At 40.8% G+C, this 21,615-nt stretch overlaps 5 protein-coding genes across 5 annotated transcripts; all 5 read left to right on the top strand.

The window, feature by feature from the left end:
• Window positions 1-2,782: 2,782 nt before the first annotated feature.
• Window positions 2,783-4,448, top strand: Bfra_009244 (putative dna replication regulator sld2 protein; the record flags this gene model as incomplete). Its single annotated transcript, XM_037339593.1, has 2 exons — window positions 2,783-2,924; window positions 2,980-4,448. 2 exons carry the CDS (start codon window positions 2,783-2,785, stop codon window positions 4,446-4,448), a joined length of 1,611 nt encoding a protein of 536 aa, XP_037189643.1.
• Window positions 4,449-9,144: 4,696 nt separating this feature from the next.
• On the top strand, window positions 9,145-10,868 carry Bfra_009245 (putative ring finger domain-containing protein; the record flags this gene model as incomplete). Its single annotated transcript, XM_037339594.1, has 2 exons — window positions 9,145-10,503; window positions 10,599-10,868. 2 exons carry the CDS (start codon window positions 9,145-9,147, stop codon window positions 10,866-10,868), a joined length of 1,629 nt encoding a protein of 542 aa, XP_037189644.1.
• Window positions 10,869-14,900: 4,032 nt separating this feature from the next.
• Window positions 14,901-15,704, top strand: Bfra_009246 (putative uncharacterized ring finger protein; the record flags this gene model as incomplete). The annotated part of the gene is made up of 1 exon (XM_037339595.1): window positions 14,901-15,704. One exon carries the CDS (start codon window positions 14,901-14,903, stop codon window positions 15,702-15,704), a length of 804 nt encoding a protein of 267 aa, XP_037189645.1.
• A 4,455-nt stretch (window positions 15,705-20,159) lies between these two features.
• On the top strand, window positions 20,160-20,696 carry Bfra_009247 (uncharacterized protein; the record flags this gene model as incomplete). Its single annotated transcript, XM_037339596.1, is given in 3 exon segments — window positions 20,160-20,237; window positions 20,431-20,532; window positions 20,544-20,696. The coding sequence occupies 3 exon segments, from the start codon at window positions 20,160-20,162 to the stop codon at window positions 20,694-20,696; spliced, it is 333 nt and encodes a 110-aa protein (XP_037189646.1).
• A 3-nt stretch (window positions 20,697-20,699) lies between these two features.
• Bfra_009248 (putative benzoate 4-monooxygenase cytochrome p450 protein) lies at window positions 20,700-21,538 on the top strand (the record flags this gene model as incomplete). The annotated part of the gene is made up of 3 exons (XM_037339597.1): window positions 20,700-20,712; window positions 21,016-21,123; window positions 21,267-21,538. 3 exons carry the CDS (start codon window positions 20,700-20,702, stop codon window positions 21,536-21,538), a joined length of 393 nt encoding a protein of 130 aa, XP_037189647.1.
• Window positions 21,539-21,615: the final 77 nt, after the last annotated feature.

Consider the following 21,615-nt stretch of genomic DNA (forward strand, 5'->3'; position numbering starts at 1 on the left):
TGAAGATTGTCAAATTACAATGATGTTTGAGAGTAGGTTTATTCTTGGATCACTGGTAAAGGGAGCAGAGTGATGGATAAAATGCGATAAGTATGATGGGTGCATGGATGGGAAGATAGAGGATGGCAGATGAACTGGAAGGTAAACGAACAGAACAATAGGTGAAGTTGCTGCACTTACACTTCTATCGAATCGTTTGTTCTGAAAACTCTGTTACCCCGTCTGAAAACGAGACCCCAAATAGTTTGGGTTGAAGGTTGATGGAGGTCCTACGCAGCCCATCGTCCCAAAATGTATTGCTAGAAGGATAATGTAAGTTGAATGATTTGATATGAATAGGAACTAGAAGAGGAAAGACTCACGATACTAAACACATAAAGATGATAGAACTGGTTTGCAATTATATGTGAAGATCTAATTTATTCATAAATGTAGAGCTGTGTGAAAGTACCTAGTACTTTAAGACATAACAATTGCGGCACGCTATTTGCACTCATGTCGCGCAAAAACACAGGCCATGGAGTTGAAAAGCTGAAAAACGAATGAGGGTAGATAATAAAATTTCTTGAATAGGAGGGGACCATTGAAGACCTTGAAAATTCGACATGACTAGCGGGGTAAGAATCACGACAACGAGATCACATTAACATAAGACGCACGTACCGTACTATCTTCAATAATCATTTACCAACCAATGGTAATAAGTACGCCAAGTGACTTATCAGGAAGTTCTCGTTTTTACCTACTTGGCCTGGTCGTACGGGTAACCGTAAGGAGGAGCATACTAGCAAGATTTCTGCTGCAAGAAGGTTGCGACCAGAAATGCTTGAAGCATTCGAAACACGTGAGAAGAAAGCCGCAATTCGATTTAGACCATATTCTAGGCTCAAGAATTATGCCACATGATATCGATTACTATCCGGTTTTAGATAATATGATTCAGAACTAGTGTCCCCAATGATAAACGTTCAATCATTCTGGGATATGAGAAGTCGATTGCAAATTGAAACCTAAGTTTTATCCGCTTTCCTTGGTACTATATAAAGAGAAAGGACTATCCTTGTACACAAACGGCTCATTATAGCTTAACCTATATCCTTCGTGGCAGGGAAACAAAAGTCTCACAATTCCAAAATAGGCAAATTCACTTCATTGCCAAATTTAAGTGCCTAGTGCCTTGAGATCTAAAGCTCCGGAACCATCTTATCTATTTCAAGGCTAGGAAGACACCAAAATGATACGAGTGGAAGTGCAAGTGGACTTGAGTGGATTTACGATGCTTCAAGGCAGCGAGTGGAGCTCGACAAAGGTTAGAATTGGAAGGAAGAAATGAAATGGGTTTTTAAAAGCGAATCCTAATAAGGGCCGAACATAAAATTTAGCCTGCCATCTAAACGCAAATGAATGAATATGTCCCATAAAGAATCAGTGGAATACTGATCCCATTTTTCCACGCTGTTTAGGGTTTCAATCCCGGAATTTTGGTTGGTATTGATTTGTCTCCAGATTTTCGACCCGAAAGATCGATCGTTTGTAGGGGTTCCTTCTGAGAAGTATAGTGTTAATATGAGAAAAGCCCAAGAAGCTCTGGAGATAATGAGGCCGATGAGAAAATAATATCATTAGCTACAAACTTGACATGGTTATATGTTTTCATCACTAAATCAAGAATATATAGAGATGGAATAGCTATCCACCCAGCCAATTCATGTTTTGGCAATACAATTATCATGTCCAGACTTCTGGAACTGAAGAACGGTCACAATCTGCTCTTCAAGTGACCTACGAATTTACTGTTATACCAGGGAATGAACACAAGTCATTTGAACGTTAAATGGTAGGTAGAGAATGAGAAGTCTTTGCATGCTGATGTTAGTGTGTTAAACGGCCCTCGTCGGTATAGTGCTCTGAACACCACTAACTCGCAACAAAATGTGTTTCTATTATTGAAGTATCGATAATATCAATCATCAATGTCCATATATCTACTATATGATCTTCTCATGAACAAAAAATGGCGAACATTCATTCCAAAAAGTTATTTTGTTGATTTTAGCTCTGGTGATATTCTCTTCTGAATCTCAAACACTTTGATATACAGGTGGGCAGAATCAGGAGGATCATTCTTAAATTTCAGAGTTCTACAAGAAATTGATACGCTTGTATATGGTCGTTCTATTGATGAACTCGGATATAAAAGGTCGTTTCGTCTCATGTATTTTTTGCGCAAAGTGCTTTTCGAGTACCGGTACATCAACCTTTTTATTAGCGATTGAATTCCTATGAACCGTAGCAGCTAAAATACTTCAAGGGCTCAAGATAATACAAGTCAGAAGATCAAGTCCAACATTACCATTCACGTACCGCACAATGATGTATCTGTCTAGGGATTGGAGTCGGGATTTGGATTAGTAAGCAATACCTCCTATCAGATCGGGTGGATAAACGAGGCATATTGACCGCCTAGTAAGGCGCGGCAGAAAGCGGCCTGGTGTACAATCCCTGTAAAATCGCGGGTCTGTAGGAGTCCGGCGCGTCTGCCCACGACATAAAATATCAACGATGTCATTGATACATGATATAAAATTAATGTTATGAATTTTATGACCTTACGACTTTGACGACCATTTTTTATACTCTCTTTATTGACTACCAGTCATTATTACAAGACAGAAATCTTACCAGAAAGTATTCTCATACGCGATAGCACGATTTTTTTACCGCGTTTTCTAGATAATATTCAACGAGTCAACCTGGAGATTTGACTGCGCCGATTCACAGTATGGACGAGGGGGAGAGAAATATGTTCGAAGAGCGCTCAAAGGCTCTGCGAGTCGAATTGAAACTATGGGAAAAGGATTTTCAGAACAATAACGAAGGCCGCAAGGCCTCCAGGGAGGATATCAAAGCGAACCCGGACATTGGTATGAATTCTATATTTGCGCATTCTGCCGAGTAATTATATTTACATTTCTTCAGCCTCGAAATATAAGGAGTTTAATAGAGTACGCGACACACTGTCCGGAAAGATTTCGCATATACCTCCGCCAGCTCCTAAACCAACACCCCGAAAGAGAAGACACGAAGAAGATCAGGATGAAACACCCCAAAAGCGTGCACATGTCGATAGAACACCCTCCAAGAATACAATACTACCATGGGATGTCGACCCTTATCATTCGCCTTCCGTTATGAGAAATCTATTTGCTACACCTTCGAAGAAAACCGCAATCGGACCAACACCACAAAAGGATGGACAGGTTCTTGGGTTGTTTGACTTGGATCCAGACAGTGCCGCAGATTCTCCTTCCACTGCGCCTGGGGTATTTGGGAAAACAGCCGGCATAGAAGCAACTCCTCGGAAACAGGGACATGGAATGACTCCAGTAAGCTCAAGAGCAATCATGCACAGCAATACGCCCTCATCGAGAAGGACTTTATTGTTCAGCACGCCTTTGAAGAATAAGATTGCCAATGGTCAAGGATCAACAACACCTTCTTCGGTATCAAAGCTACATTTTAGTACACCATCATTTTTGAGAAGAGATAGCCAACGAATTCGAATGCCGGCTCTCGATGAAAATGAAGAAGGCCCACCCGATTCTCCAGAAATAATTCGAGGTCCTCGAAAACCAATGATCAAAAGTCTAAGCAGTATGCTTGCTGGTCTACGGAAGATGGAAGAAGATGCTGCAGAGGATGATTTAGAGGCGCTTCGTGAAATGGAAGCCGAAACGTCCAACCCGCCCAAGCCCACGTCAAAACCCAAATCAAAGCTACAATCGATTGCTCCACCAATCAGCTCGACAACTGCCTCGTCATCAAAACTACCAACCGAAGAGCCCCTTCCAGAAGACACAATTCTGGTTGAAGAGAGTCAACCACATGAATTACTGGGCGGTTTCGACGATGAAGCTATGTACGATTCCGAGCCCGAAGAAGCGACAGAGGCACCTACAAGAACATACAAAAAGAGAGGCCAAAAGCGTACCACCCGTCGCGTGAATCTCAAGCCGAATCGTACCAAGCCCTCGGAGCCCATGCCATCTACAAATCACCACAATGTGTCAGAAAGCGAAGACGAACTCGCGCTTCCTCATACTCGCCTCGAAACTATACCCGAAACTCAACTCGATGATGCGTTCCTTCCACCTGACGATGACGAATTCCCACATCCCGATGAATTTCCACTCGACGGTCGCAACTTCGATTCTGATTCCGCTTCCGAATACACAGCTTCAGAAGGAGGAACGCGGTACAGGAGACCAGATCAAGATAAGACGAAAAAGAAAAATCGGGAGGCTAACAAGGAAGGAAAGGTCAAAAAGGCTGCCAGGAAGATCAAAGCTACAGCAGGCAGTCTACAGAATTACAAGAGGCTGAAGTTGAGGAATAGTGGAGCGAAAGGTGGACCAGGGGTTGGCAGTAGATTTAGGAGGAGGAAGTAAAGACTGGAACTTGAGAGCGAGACTTGAGGAGGAACGCGAAAGAGATGCGCCAGAGAATCCAGAATTTGAGCTGCGCATATGGTTTGTGAAGAGATACATGTATCGCTATACACTTGGAAATACCAAGAGACATTGTGAAGTCTAGATCTGAGTTGCTTTAAGGATACCCAATAAAACATAATATACACATGTACATGCACTTACCTCGAACCTCTTTTTCTCCTGGAGAGATGACTCTGGCATTCTAACATTAGTTTGACAATGAGAACGAGCGAAATCCAGTTATGTGACATATATGATACTGTGCATGTAGAATGTATTAATCGATTTATCATCTAATCTTTCCATCTCGGATACTCACAATCCTCTTTCAACAATTAATTAGGCTTCTCCCAACACCACGGACCATGCACCCCATCAATTTGCACTCTTCTGGTATCCTCTGACCTCTGACCTCTGCTTTTTTGTTCAGCGTTTGCCTGACCATGTCCAATTCAGTTCCTGCCTGAGTTTCTCTTCATTATCCCTTCTCATTTTTTTCAGTTTTAGTCCAAGCTCTGATCTCACGATGCCAGATTGGGTCTGGTGACTGGATTCTATCTATCACGTCACTATTTTGTATGATCAGACCAAAGAGATGGGGGCATACCATGTAATTTGAAACTCTGTATCTTAATCCATAAAGTGGCAATCATACAGATGCTCGTCTCGCTAGTTGCACAGTATCAACTAACGCAGGGGTTGAATTGTTTGAGTTAGACTTACATATAACTGGCATTTTTGAGCGACGACGACAATAAAGCATAAACAGAAATCGTTGACTGTTCAACAGAATATAATCGGATCGCCACCTAAGACTCGCATCTGAGACATACCTAGCTAAACTCAACGTCCTCCAGACTTCTTTATGCGGACGAAAGGAAGCACTTGTTGATTCATCGTATCCTCACTTATACTTTTTAATTAGGAAGCCGCTTTTGTCCTGAAAAGAACACAATGCCTAAGATTAGTGAAAACTCGGCATCAATGCCCCTCCCTACACCCCTGCTTACACCCATTCAAACCAAACATCCAATTCATAAATGAGATCTGGTCTCTTCAAATATTCCCTTGCCTCTGTAGGCTTCCTCTTTTAATCAAGTCACAACATACCATAGAAATTCACAGTTTCACAACAACAATTTACGATTTCACGCTAGCAATCTGTTATTTCATCAATTGAAATTCCAAGCACAAAAGATTCAGCAGAACGGGAACTGTGTCACAGATTTTCTGGAAAAGACGTCACCTATCTAATGAATGACCCTTCCAAAAACTTGATCAGTAAGATCCATCACAGGCCCTTCGAATAACCAACAATGCATCTGCGGTTTTCAGTTTCTTGCTTTCTACCTCAGCACTTGCTGTTTCTTACCTTGGTTCCTGTCTAATTTCTGACGCTTCTTTCTTTTCCGTCTAACGAAATTTTTGGAGGCGTAACTCTATATCAACTAATAAACCAATAGGTTCTTAAAAATCTGTATCTAAGGCTCTCTATGATATCAGCTGGATTTTCTTCGTGATAATGATAATTTTGAGATGGTCTTGAAGAAGTCGTTGTAAATATTGTAAATTCGAAATGAAATTGGAACAACAGGCGTTTTCGCTTATGGTAGCAGATCTAGAATACCTGTGTATCTTATGGTTGTGAAGTTGCGAAAATCTCTAAACAGTGGTAACTTGTAATAATGGCAGTAAAAAGATTTGAATACGAATAAATATATAACCTTCGCTACCAAGATTTTGAAGATGTATGGATTCAAGTCCGCGCTGCGTATCTTCTACTGAAAATTTGTTTTCCCCAGCATTTGATCTCTGTAACTAGCTACACCACAGATCCTTCGAATAATCATGATCTGGAATTTAGGCAGGTAGAAGTTCATTCAGAAGATCAATTGAATTAGATGGCTGCGCGTCCAAGAAAGTATGAAGATCCACCGTAAATAAAGGTCATGCCTTTTACAATCAGGGTTCTAGAAAGCATGCAACTTTGCCGCTAGATGAATGCCAAGTTACCCCTACCATAGTTTACAATCTTGTGGCATGTGCAACTAAACTCGAAATTCCTTGCTTTATGGCCGAACAAGTAAATCATCGCTTCATAGGGTGATACATATGGTACTGGTGTTCTATTATCTCTGGATGCACGAGCTGGGCTTTTCCTTTGGAACAGCAAAGCAAGAGTTCTTTGAGAAGACTAGTGATAACTGGACGTATGGGCAGGCGGTTCTCGTTCGTCTCGGGGTGAGTGTATATCGACGGCGAATCGACTCTGATCACTATATAAGGGAGATCAATTCTGGCTGTTTTGATAACAATATTCGTTTTTGCTTCTCAAAGCGCTTCATACGAACACACAGTAATGATTGGATGTAGCAAAGCTTCATCCATATCATTTGGTAATTTACTTTCGCAATTTTAAAGTTACAAAATATTACCAATTTTCTGTCAGTCAGAGGCCAGATAAATGCTAATTTCCGGTTTGATCCCGAGATTCAATAACGAAATATTGTTGGTTGCGATATCTTTTGTGCAAGGTGATAAGGAGCCTTGGAAACCTCGTAGATCTTCTCACCCTAGCCCATCACGGCAAAAATCTGGGTTTTGGCTTGCTGACTTTCAAAAACCTACTTCTTCGGCTTGACAGAATGATGGTTTAATTGATAGCCCTCATTTTTCTTAATGCATGCGGGACGAACTCGTTTGAGGAAATAAGTCTTGCTCATTGTAGACGATTCTAATCCTGTTTCGATCTAGTCGTCGCCGCTTATGAGAGAATGCATTCTAGAGACCCGTCGTTGGTCCATCGCTCTATATATGGACTTAAAAATACACGTTGGATTCGATCGAACTAATTGCTGGTAACCAGCCAATCGAAGGAACAGATTAACTGCTGAAAGAAATCGAAGAATGTGATGGATGAAATAGATGAAATGAGGACAAAATGCCTCATAAAATTATCTTCTATGGCATATGTATCTCAGCAACGAATCGAGGCAAAAGGAGTCTGGAATCTTTCTTAAAAATTACAAAGGCTTGGGTCGATATATATGGGAGTCATTCTTGTCTCCCCACTAATAACTGAGCTAAGCAAGTTCATGGCGATTCATTCAGATTTTCTAGCCTATACCTTCATTGGGTATGATCAGTGAGCCGTTACGCCGAGGACATTCATCTTATCCAGAACTCACGCATTACAGAAGATGCTCGGCGAGAACCAGTTAAAATCTAACTCAAGCTTGGGTAAATACCGATGATCGCCTATTCCCGGCGGACTAATTAGCGAATCCCATTGCAGGAATGATCATAGCGCGCAGATCTGACACTTGGCAGTAGATCCTGACATTAGTCGAAAACGCTTTTCGGGTCGACTTGTCAATTTCGACCGATGCAGAACATGATTGAATGTTAGCTAGCCTCTGATTAAAAATAGTCTATGAATTACTGAAGCAGTGTATGTCCATCATTATAATGATACACCATTAGAGTAATAGAACAAGTCATGTTCATCTCACCAACCAAATAACTGTTACTCCTGTATGCTTTCACAATATATCTTCACGTAGGAATAATGCTACTGTGAGTATTTGTTTATAATGTTATTTGGTGATCGCGATCCGCATTGGATGCCGTTTACCCTGCATAACCGAAAACGCCACAGCCGTTAATCCGCACGGACATATTCCTTAATCCGACTTCGATGTTGATATCTCAACTTGTGTCTACTTGTATATAAGTCAATCGGGACATTGATAATTTGTTTCTGACCCCATACGAGGAGTGAGCTATCCTATATGGCATCAAATACCTCGTCTGCTTTTCTATGTTCAATGGGGTGAGAGGGATGCATCGAGATAATATTGATCCTTGCCGCCCTAAGTCACTTATTAGCGATGGACGGTTGATTTATTCCGTAGGTGCGTAAAATATACACTAATTGAGAAGTTTGTTATTTTATACCGAAAACTAGTTCGCTTCTACCTAGCGGTTGTTTGTGAACTTTTACATATCTCTAACTTATACAGTCTATCATAAGTATAGTTTTACAGAAATAAACGTTAACTAGAATAGACTGAACTAATGCTAAGCGAGACCATGCCCATGTACCTAATTGACAAGTACGGATCTTACCGCTCTAACAGCGGGTAAGTCAGGGTACTGATCTCCTCGTTTCGAGAAAAAAACCTCGACTTCCATTCTCACGGCAGATCAAGTATAATTCCACATTTCTAGGATGAATTAGCACATTTTTACATCTAAATTATCTTATTCCATCAAGTCAAGTCTTCTTTCAAACCCAGCACAATATCCGTACAATTCAATCACATTTCTTTTGAATTGCATGAAAGAGTTCCGACAGATCAATAGATCGACTATTGTACACGAACCGAGTTTTACCCGGAATTCTTGATTTAGTATGCTCCTGACAACCCAAACTCCTTAACATTGATCGTGAGCCAAGTCTATCATTCTATTTTTCTTCAATTCCCCATTGAAATTGACCTCTCCACCTCAATTTCAGCATCCTGCTTCCACGTTACTACCAAAGCATTAATCGCAAGAACGAATATCTGTAAGCAGAACGTTCAGAACTTGATCGCACATGATACTCATGATTTCTTAGAAGATTTATCAGCACAACCACGAAACACGCACAATGAATCACCACTTTATCAAAAACAATGGAGCTAGGTCTCGTACCTCATTGCCGAGTGTAAATCATGGGAGTCTCATCCAAATGAACTTAACAAGGCATAAGGATGCGTTTTTCTTCGTTGATAACAAGACTTCTAATAACGAAGAAACTTTGTCCAACGAAGAAGGTCCTTCCGTTGCGGCCAAGGACGATATGCCGACAAATGAAGAAAGCTCGGATGAAGAAGGCTTGAATGAAGAAGGCTCGGATGAAGACACACAATGTCAGGAATGCAATTGGAATATTCATAAAGCTCAACAATTTGTTGTATTGCACCCATGCAATTGCATTTTTCACTTCGGTTGCATAAAAGATAAATTTTATGAAGATCCCAAGTGTCCTAAATGCAACACAGTCACTATAAAGCATCGTCGCATGACTCCTCTTGAGGGTCGTTTTGTCGACATGTCACTCGAGCTTGAACACGTCAAAATATGTATCAAGAACCGCAGAATATATCACAAGGCGCATCAATCTTCAGCCCAAGAAGGTCATTCTAAGAACGTTCCTTACTCTCGTGTGGACCTTATCGCCCTTCGGCGATTAGTTTACGAAAAGACGTTGTACTGTCATTCTGTTCGCTCAGGGCAAGCTCTTGACCCCATCGAGATCTGCAAGCAAATTTTCAGAAATGATCTTAATGCTAAGGGTCTCATGCGTGCTTGGATAAGACTCGAGATTCAAGCATTAAAGCAGATCACAATAGTACCCGATCACGGGGTTTCATTTGAAAATGTTGTAATAGCTACGCTGCAGATGGAGAATAGGACCGAGGAACAGAAGAAGAAGAAAGACTATGCGGTACACATAGTGAGAAATACTTTGAATGATTATACAGATTTGTTCTTGCATTCAGCCCGTGCGTTCTTGACAAGCTTCTGTCAGACGTTAGAGGGATGGAATCGCGCTGCGACCTATCCTAAAAAGAAGCCATGCAAGTTTAATACAGTAACACATCCATCAACGAGACCCTCTAGACCTGGTCTCAAACGATCATCAGGACCGAGTTTTGCTTGCATGAGATGGAGTCCTAAAGATGTTGGGAGCTCCAACACTGCACAAAGTGTTAGTACTGTATCTCCCACGACCGCACCACAGCCTGTTGTGCATTCATTTGAACAGGATGTGCCACATATGACTACTTGTTCTTTCGTTGCTCATTCAATTGATCAGGACGATGTATCACAGGCGAATATGCCTTCTTCCGTTAAGCATTTGGAACATATATCCAGATCGGTCACGCTATCCTCTACTCCTGCCTCTTTGGAGTCTTACCCGGTCCTCGGTAGTTGTGACACAACCTACACCGTCACGGAATGTGTAAATAGCCTCGATTTTTCTCAAAACAAAAGAGGTCGCGGTCTTTTCTCTCGGATGAGATCCTGGGGGCACGAGCTAAATTTTCTCGTTCCCAGTTGCATTCCGTTCAACTTAGTGAAGCCAACATCCAGGCCATGTTGGCTAATATGGAGCAGTCGGCTGTTAACTCGGTGGTAACTGACAATGTAGAGGATGGCCAAAGTCATAGTATTGAGGATGCCTCGCCCGCAGAAGTTGGTCGGCTCGGAAAGCTGTCTCGTAAACTTACCAAAATTTCTCGATTCGTGAGGACATCCATCAAGAAATCTTCCATCAAGAAATCTTCCAAGGGACTCGACTGGGAGAAAGAGCAAGACATCAGATGAGAGATGGGGCTGTATAGATTAAACAGAAAGATTCTCATGTAAGTATCTAATCTCTGGTTTTGAAACTGTAATGCTGTTGCATGTAAGCTGACTTTTCCCTTTTTCCTAGGATAGTAATATATGAAACAAAGAGCTTGTGGATTGTAAAGGGCGCATTTTATAATTTGATGGCATAAGCCTCTTTATCAGTCTCGATTCTGGTACACTTCTATTGCTCGATTGCATAAGAAGTCTTCTATAGCAAAGGACTTCGAAGAAATTCAAAGAGTACAAGAGCTAAGCCCAAGGCTTTACAGCCCCTAGATGTGTATAAATCCTAGAAATCATCATCGATACTCTCGCTTCCTTTCCTAAGATTTTCGAATGAAATGAACGTTCATGAAAATCACGATTTTTTTCACAAGGGCTCAGCCTTTTTATCGCCTTTAGATATCTGATCAAGTCGCGGCAACTCTTTGTGTATGGTTTTGATTATCACTAGAATAGTGTAAGAGATTTCCCAATGTCTATTGTACAGACATGCAAGAAGAAAGAAAATTGAATATCATCAGGGAAGGCGAGCGGTAAAGGGTTTCAACTTTCTACAGCCAGTAATCATTTAAAATTATTTTACATTGCTCTTTTCGGTAGCATAGCTTTTATCATGAGCTGAGGAATAGTAGTCTTGGGTTCATAGGCTACAATGTTAGTTTTGTAGGCTGGGATTGTATGTATATTTGGGATTGTTCACTTGTGTTTCTATTCTTTTAGCTAGTTCAAAGATCGAAAGCCTTCTCTATATATCATGCCAGCCAGTGATGAAGATAGAACTTGAAAGTATAAGAAATGGATCGAAAAGCCCCATACTTGAAACATAAGTTTCTTATGATGAGCGCTTTCTCAAGACAGAATTCATTATAACGTGGAACTAACAGATGCTTAGCCATCATCTTATCCTTTCCTTGTTATTCAAGATGAAAGAAGATATTTTTAGTATTCTAGTCCTGGTAGAGCTTTCAAACTTCTGGTTGGAGTTTACAGGGAGTAGATTCACCATCGCCGAGTCTTGCTGATGATAATTATCACGTGGAACGCAAGAGATCAACATAAAAACACATCTTGTGGGCCATAACCATGAGTTGCCTAGACAATTTCTTACTTCTCTGGTTGCGCGTTTGATGTGTACTAATTCAGCTATCCCGTTTCAAGGACTTAATATTATGTGCCCCAAGACTTTTTTTTCGCACCGAATTGCTTCAATCGATGAATTGTCTCAAATCAAAACGAACAAGAGGTTTATATCCTAGGGAATAAAATGTGGATACGAAGTGCAGCTGATGTCTATTCTGCTTCAAAGCCTTGGGAGGGATAATCAGTACCAGATAATAGCAGCGTTAAGTTAGACACAGGGTCCAAGTCAGTTTGGGGTTCACAATCAGGATTATGCTTTCAGTTACCTTGGCAGTAATCCATTCTAATGTTTCCTTGATCAAAAACGACGATTGAACTAAGAAGGGCACTAAAGAACTCTAGTTTACAAACATGGGATCTTTCCTATATCGGTTTTAGGGATAAATATGGTAGGTGCGAATGTACGAGTAGCGGATCGACATGTAATCTAGATCCACAGCAGTTATACTTTTGAGCCTCCTCAACATCTAGAAGAGCGATTCCTTCCACTTTTGAAGTGTCCCGTCAATCCTTACCAGTGCTGTAATTAGTATTTTCCGTATTTCAATTACGCCCCACTTTAGTGATACGTATCAATATTTACGAAAACATTTCAGTAATTATTATTGAATTATATATCACTGAGAGTATTCTGTATTTTAGTAATATCAAATATCACTAGCAATATGCCGAAATACGGGAATTTACATATTTTTGCTTCGAATTCATATATTTCGAATAGTCTCTTTCCATATTAAGTTTAACCCTATTCAAAATATAATATTCTAATAAAAATATGTAAATTCGTGTATTCTAGTATACCTTTAGTATAGTCCCTTTCATACAATACGTATAGACATGAATATCATTAGCTATTATATATACTAGTATACGTATTGTATTCCCTATATTAGTCACAGCAACACTACCGCATACTAATTACAACACTAATCCTTACACCCACCGGTGACTTTCGATGTTAAACGTTTGTGTGTATTGTTAAATCGACATGAATTACTAACAAACAGGAACAGAGTGAGGTGCTAGCCTGAATAGGCATATAATTTACGATAAGATCGGTTTTCATCCCCTTAGGGATATGGTCTAGCTCAATGGCAGTCTAGTCCATTATAATCAATTTCAATTTTTCGGAACACTAGAGAACGCCATGAGATGTCGGTAGTCTAGTTCTATTCCACCGATGAGATGGTTTAAACACTTTCTACGGCAGTGCCTAGGGTTGGTGCTGCGGGGACTCCCAGCGGGTTGCCGTTCCTCCTCGATATTCCTCCGTTTGAGGGTGTTAACGCAGGAATCCAAGAATATTTCATGTGTAATTTGTAGAAGAGACGACATTAAGAGATATTCCTTGTGAAATAGTTCGAGACAACGATGTTTCTATTCATGTGATATAAAACATTTGATGTGGAAGAATAAAGGTGTCAATGATACAAAAAATCTCGGCATTGGCTTAGCGTCGGCTGGGTACCTAGTTCCACATGATCCTTGATGTGCTCTACTTCATCTATGGTGATATGAGTACTGAGAGTCTGGAGAGTGCCTACCGAGGATAATTTTGGCAGTGGAAAATTGTTGGATGGGAGTGAGATTAATAGTCCCAACCTCGATGGATTGAATATACAGACCTTTGTGCTGATAATGCCCATTTTCTCCACTAGCTAAGCGGATTTTGACCTCCTTATTGGTACATAAGTGTCTAGGTGGGGTCTGGCAATTGAGCAACTTAATACCCCACCAAAGAAGTCTATGATAACCACCATCGATGATTCTGATGGAATTCAAGCATCAGCAGTTTGCGACAATGGACCTGACGCGGTATTCTCCTCAGTTGATCTTGATTTCTGAACATCATCAAGATGTCCTCGACTAGAAGTTTCTCTCAAGACTTAAGTGAATTAATTTAATGGGATTCTCGTACTCTCAATCAACGAAAGAACTAGAATCGTCGGCTATTAGATTTCCATCATGATTATATTTAACAATGATGTTACCGTACATATTCCAGTGGGGCTAAAAAGCTCGTTTATTCTATAGAATACGGTAAATATTCGTGTAGAGTCCTTCAAAAGTAGTCTGCTATGAGACAATTGCTTGATTTTCCATCTAGGTGAGTGTACTGAATCACAGCGACTACGCATCAAACCTTTTGGGATCGGCCAAAACCAAAAACGATCAAAATAAATGATAGAATAGGCGTATTTAGTGAAAGACCTTCTACATATCCTCTTACTCATATCTCTTAATTTGTTTGTTGATATACTTGGTTCTTCAAGTAACGTACCCAACTAATCAAGTGTTGATTCCTCAGTTTCCGACTTACTACCGTAGAATATTATTAATTATCTCGGTCCTCACTTCATGAATTGAACTCATATCGAATTCCACAAGAGTGTAGAGATACTGGAAGGTGCTTTGAGTATCCCCGGTGCGGGCATCCAATTGCCGACTCATCTGAATGCGATTGCTCCTGCCGTTCGTGGGATTTCTCTAGACAATAAATCGCGTCAAAGGCAGCCTTGGTTTTTCGTTCTCTTCTGCGGGCAGAGAGATAGGTCTAACTTGATAGACCTCTGAGTACCTGGTATCAAGCCATACTTCCTGGTAAATTCCGCTTTTGATAATAACTTCGATGATATCTAGCCTACAAAAGGCTAGATCAGCAACCTTGGAACCTGATGCTACCCAGGCGGAACCCATTCAAAAAGTAGGTAAGTAACCTGAAATGTTAGTAATACACTAAAAATTTAGGTATATTTACTCAACTTCCCCGCTCAATTCGTTTATTTCCTTCTGACCAAATTTCACGCTCACAGAAGCGTGGATTCACATTCTTTCAATTTGACGATCTCTTCACAACTCGACATGACACCTGCCAGAATCTCCAACGACATGGCCGGAGAATGTGTGATCTGTCTATCGTCACTTGATTCCAATCCCCATGAGAATGAAGACTGCCGAACATGCGAGATAATTGTTTGTTCGACCGCCTCAATCCCATCTTGTGGTCATCAAGACTTCCACTATTGCTGTCTGAAAACATGGAAGGATAAAAACTACACATGTCCCTACTGTAGGGCACCTTTCACAGTTATCAATCGCTTTCTTCATCTTGGTGTACGTCGCTTGACGGCCCTGGTTCCTCCAACTTCTTCCACTTTCCAACAGGATCGCGCTTTATATGTCTATTTCATGGGCCGAGATATTGAACGCACAAAGATATATACCTATCGACTCTTTTCTCATCCTATCGGCGGCACATTTCACAAGTTCACCCCTCAAGAATTTGCCGGTAGCGACGTCTTGCAGCGTCGAGTCCGTGATTTTATGAACCGCGAGTTTCAGATAGCATTTGTGCCTTTGCCTCTAGACACCTCCACGGGAGAGGAGAGAACTCACGAAGAGATCTCCGACTTCATTGTAGAACTTCTAAAGCTATATGATCTTCGCGAGAATGTTGATGAGCTCAAAGGAGGAGTGAGATTCATTTTTCACAAGAGGCACCGTGGAGAAACATTCTTACATGAGTTGAGAGCGTGGATGGAAAGCGGATATGACACTTTAGATCTATGGGATCAAAACACCGGGTACACTGCACCTCCTATCGTGCCTTATAGACTTAGGCCTTCAATGCCACAACGAGGTGTTGCATTCAGGCTAGGAAATTAGTCACTTTTTCCCTCAAATATCTGATCTTTCGACTCAGCCACCGCAGTCAGCCAGCCAACTCATCGTTTCAAACACGCAAATTTTACTGTCCTTACTCTCACACACGCCGGTTCTACAAGTTTCCGCAGTGCAGCACAGCAACGCACGATATCGATTATGCAAATTAGCGATATTCATACCATCTACTTCAGACCGACAAACCATCATTCGTATTATCTGCCTCTTCTAGGAGGGCTTTGATAATTCGGTAGCCGACTTGGGATTAAGATTCTACCTGTATTTATATTTAGAATCTACTTGGGATATTAGATCCATGCTTGGATCGTTGGATGTGTACTTTCTTCTCGTGTTTTTACATTTCTTTTTTTTTACTTGGTTACTATCTTACTGTTTTCTGTAACTTCTGGCGCAATGGAAATTGTGGATATAAATTGTATAACTTATAGAGATAACATTGCGAGATTCTAAATAGTTATTTACCAGCAATGGAGGGCAAGATTCTATTCATGTTCCCTAAAATGGGTGGTGGATGGAAAAGCGAACCCAACGAGCTAGCTTCTATTGTACAACTTAATGTCTATTATTTCTCTTGTGTCGTTTTCTTTTCTTTAGGTAGAAGTTCTTGTTTATGTATGGTAGAGAATAAAACGCCTTGGCTGGCTCTATAACCAAATTATATGTTCCATAGGAGAATATGGGTAGTGGTGTAGACTCTTCGCTGCGTGGCATCGCCGACTAATATGATAATGAGATCGAGTAGTGTATGTAACATGCAATGTGCCTCCGGAATCTCAACACACTCATCATGGAAGGAATTGTAATAGCAGATGACACCTGCGATGCTCTATCAAGCTGATATTTCTCATCCAGACTCATATCATATCACTGACACACACTTTTCTAAGCTATCTGCACATACTCCCAACTTTCAAGTAAGAGATAGCACAGTTCTTGGATATTACCCTTTCAACCCTGAGACATTAAAAGGCTTGAGAGCTGTTCTGAACAGGTGACGTGGTTGCGCTGTAGGATTGAAGCCACTCACGGTGAATTGATCGTAGTATGGTGGTACAGTAATTCTAATGATTGTGATGATCTTCTGAATTTTTTACAAGAATAGGCCGTGAATCAGAAAATCATATAAAATTATCTAGTCAATTTAATCTTTCCTTGTACTAAGTAGTCTCTTATTCGTAAGACGCTTTACCTCCAAAATGAGATGGAAGCAGTTTGAGAGTTTAGAAGAAGCACATCATCCAAAGGGAAAAGGGTTGATTTCTTCCATCTAGACATGAAAATATAGCGACTGTTATGAATATTGCTGGAGCCTGTAACATAAGTTTGATCACTATATTCGGTACAAGTCTAGATCTTTGACTAAAGGAGGGGCACCGTAATCTAGGTATTCGGTAGTACCACTAATGCTGCGACCCTACTCACATATAGCTCCCACGGCTCTTTCATGATGATTTTGGGTGGATCGCACCTCAAACTTTACAGCACGATCAAAAATACACGGTATGTATCTACATTCTCAAAGTAACTCAGAGTATGGCGTGGCTAATTTTTGAATTCATGAGTTTACTTTCACGAAATTTGGATTGGTCCGGTGGCCTTTTAGACTGATCTGGAAAGTAAAAGCAAAATCTGTCGAAGATGGTTATAAGGCGAATGCGTTCCTTCCCTAGCTGCAAGCAAGCCTCGACACTTTCTAACCCATACCTACCAAGTATTTACTGCACTCTCGAACCACACACTCGAGATCGAAACCAATAACCATATCTCTTTTTAATACTTCAACAACATACTGATGTGATGAAGAAACTTCTATGGTTCATATTTATTATCAACACACCAATCGCATTAAAACCTCATAGGGAGGAGTTTGTACAACAATAGGTACAGTAGTAGCATTATTCGTTCCCATTCTGAAAGTTGAAAGCGCCTAACTCTGTAGGTATTTCTTCCTTACGCCAATCTAAACATCCAGAACAATCTGCATACACCCTAGATACACATGAGATGCTGCTTCTCTTTAGCCTCGAACGTTTGGCGGCATTCATCAGTATCTACCCCAAACCATTTCCAACAATTATACATCAGTAACTTTCGTCTCATATCAGCAGCAAAGGTCCATGCCAGAGTCAGATTTTCGTCCTTCCAGTCGAAATTCTCAGTTATAATCTGCGGATGAAATGGAGCTCATCTGGTCCCAACATCTTCCTCAGGTCTCAGGTATTCACGGCACGGTTGCACAGACGAATACTCCTTTCTCGTTTACTATTCAAAATGCTAATTTCATAAGAGCAGCAGCCCTCCATACAAGATGGCACCTGATCATCATCATCCATTGCCGAATATCTAAACTTATCGCCAACCGACATTCCAAGTAGCTATCGCTAAACATGAAAGGAGAAGGAGACCGAGGAGGACCATGCGAGCATCTACAACGCATGTCTGAACGCCGCCATAGCATCTAAAAGACAAAATTCGATATAAAGTACATAGATACAATCTACAAAAGAGAAGCTGGACATATCTATTTCTCTGCCGATACCTACAATCAAAGTTGCAAGAGTAGATATCCGCACGCTCGCTACGATCTTCGATCTTGATCTACAATAAGAGACTCTGCGATCACCGGTAAAAAATCCACGGCCCCTTTCGATTTCATTTCCCGTTCGCGTATCGTACTAAAGGGAGGAGGGGGAGTATTTAGCTTGATTAGAAGTTGCAGCTAAAGCCTTCTCAAAACAAATACTGGAATATATTTGTCTCATACTCGGACCTGCCAGCACTCGGCCAATGGCTACAACACTCCCATCAACGCATGAGCTCTGCTTCTTTCAATTTCTGGAGTTCTCTCTTTGTTCCTTTTCTTCCGGTTATGAATGCCCTTCCTGCATTCACTGTTCGGCCTCACATGTGCAAATATGAACATCTCTCGGAGGTTATAATTGCGGTTCTGGAATCTCCAATCATGAGTTCTATCCCTCGGCTCACAATCCTCCTCCTATCCATTTTCTCCTCCCACTCCTGACTCTCCTCAATGAAATGTGCCACTACTCCCGATTTTGAATACAATTTGCTAACTCACCACGCACAGATATCTTCCTAATTTCATCAACTTCACACCCAACTTTTTCACTCCATCTGCCTCAGAACCGAAACCATCTCCATTTGTCCATTGCAATCCACGACGGGCTTTTGTTTCATATTTCTGCTGCTCAACAGATACGAAAATTATAATATAAGGGTTGGAAGTAAGTTAATGTGGACCAGTGATAATCTGGTATTAAGACCCTTTTTGGGGTTTCACAATAAGACATCCACGGGAACACCATTTTCTTGCTTCTCCGGCGGAAGGATACAGTTTCAAAGTCCACATATTCACCCAGGCTGCATCTACGATTATAACATATTTGCACATGACACTATGGCTGCAGCTCATCGTTAAGTCTCTCCTTCAAGGTCCGGACCAGCAATGAGCAAGCCACTGAAGTCGAAACCACGATTTGACTGTTATATCAACTTGGAATCCCCCATTTTGAAATCGCGATACTCTGCGAAAATAGGTATCCAACGTCTGTATTTCATCATGGCTAGCATCTTAGGCATTTTGCAGAACGAACAAGAAGGTAACAATGTAAACATAGACAAACTGTGACTTTAACTGTAATTATTCTCAAATTACCTGCTGCCTGCCTTCTCTCTTATATCTTCTCCAAATACCTTTGGATCACGTAACATCTGTTCTCAATCTTTCTTCTTTTATCCGTCCGTTTCTTAGGTCTCATATAGAAGTAAACAAGTAAACAATCTGATCTCAATCTGACAATAATACTCCCGTATTCACTAGATGCTGCAACGAAACACAAATTATCCCACATGCCTTGCTCCAAGTCAAATTCACGGCTGCAGCCATTAGTGTTTTCTCTGCCTTGCTTAAAACTATGTAGATTGATATATATCTGGAGTTCTTTTCCATCTTTTTTCGATCATAGGTAGGTGTTGCCCTCTTTCATGACATTGATTTGTGATTCTATTTCTCATGAGTGATTTTTGGGTTTCTTTTCTGGATTTCATTGTGTGTACGAAGACTGTCTACTGGTTTGACTCTTCAGGTTTGTCTTGATATATTGAGATCTTGAAGAATCGAATCCTCTCACCTGTGAGATCCTCGATGGATTTATCCGAAGTGACAGCCCACATCTCCCTCTTAAAACATCGCTAGCAAGGAAGATTGGAATCTCAAAGGCGGCAAATACTATGAATAGGACTGAAACATACTTTGCTTCACCAGTGGCTCTTTACTATCACTATTAGCTACACAACTCTTCTTCGTCCTTCAAGAAACTATCTAGGTTCATTCATTGCCAAGTTCACAGATGGGTATGTCGGCTATTACTGTGAGGAAGTATCTTCATCTTGTTATTTATTTTGATCATCTGAAATATGATTTGTATACTTCGAAGACATTCGAATATACGTAGTACTACTACTCACGTCCCGTATACAGAATCGCTATTAACCGTTTACTTTTCAATACCTCCAGGCCTCTTTTCCGCATCCCCTCCCAATGCAAATCTACCATAGCAACCAACTCTTCCCCAGGCAATCTACCTCCATCCCTTCATGAGAAAGGCTCGCATCTACACACACACCCAATTCAAACCTCTGATCAATATCTTCGGTACTCTATTCCGCCTTGTCTATCAGTTAAAAGCGTAGAATCTATGGCTCTATGCTCTCAGATCGTCTGTTAGGAGTTTTCGAGCTGGTTATAAAGAATGAAATTGACGTGATTTTCAAATCTACTGGGGAAAGTGTGAGGAACAGAGAAGGGGAGCAGAAAATAGAGCAAGTGGCAGATATGTTCACATTGAGCGAAAGGGTAACCAGGAATATAGCGGGACAAGTGGTATGGGTATGGAATGTCAGCTAGAAGAAGATGATAGATGGATCCCTAAAGCGACGGTTGGGATGAGTTGATTGATGGGTATCTTCAGTATGTGGATGCTTTTACTCTTGTTTCATATTTGGAGAAAACGGTTATGGTTGAAAGATCTTGAGTAGAAATCGACATGACTTACTATTACCTTCCTACTCACTACACTTCCCTACCCAGCTTCTTCTTACTACTAGCTAACTCACCCCTCATAGTGACATGATCTTTAACCTCTAAATCCCCACCCTTTTTTTCGCCATCTTCACCAAAAGAACAGCATTGTATTTTCAATGTCCATCTAACACATAATCAACGAACCAATGGTGCTGACCTGAGACGTGAAGCATGATTTCTATGCTCTAGCAGGTGAGGAAGATATTAGATCTAATATTGTCAGATCCCACGAAGAGAGGATGGAAGAGATTGAAAATAGTCAGTCGTGGGCTGAGGCTATGGTTTTGTTATCTGCTGGTATATTTCTTTTATTTCTTATTCTATTCTTCTACTTGAGGTCTATGGCTGGAGTTGGACGCAAAATTGTCATTTTTATTTATTTTATCTAATTACTTGTTTCATTTACGTCTGTGGTATAAAAGAAAACTTCTTCCTTCTAGGAGGCACAGCCCTTTCAACCCTCCTCAGCGCTCCGATATTCTATCTTTCTCATTCATATTCGGCATACAAGGTATTTGCTCATGAGAGTCACGCTATGTTTTCAAATACGAATGATGTAATTGAGACGAAAAGAAAGGAATGTAGGTTTCTGGAAGTGGTTGTTAATGAGGCACTAGGGATAGCGTCTCCTGTGCCAGGGAAGCTCTGGAGGGATATTGACTATTCGGAAGAGAGATCAGGAGCCGATGAGAAAACCAGCGAGAAGCTCTAATATATGAAGATTTTATTGCAAAAGGTATAATAATGGGTGTTAATCCTCACGCAATTATGAGTAATGAGTAGGATTTA

This window comes from Botrytis fragariae (assembly GCF_013461495.1).
Source record: "Botrytis fragariae strain BVB16 chromosome Unknown tig00000161, whole genome shotgun sequence".
NCBI classification, from domain to species: Eukaryota; Fungi; Ascomycota; class Leotiomycetes; order Helotiales; family Sclerotiniaceae; genus Botrytis; species Botrytis fragariae.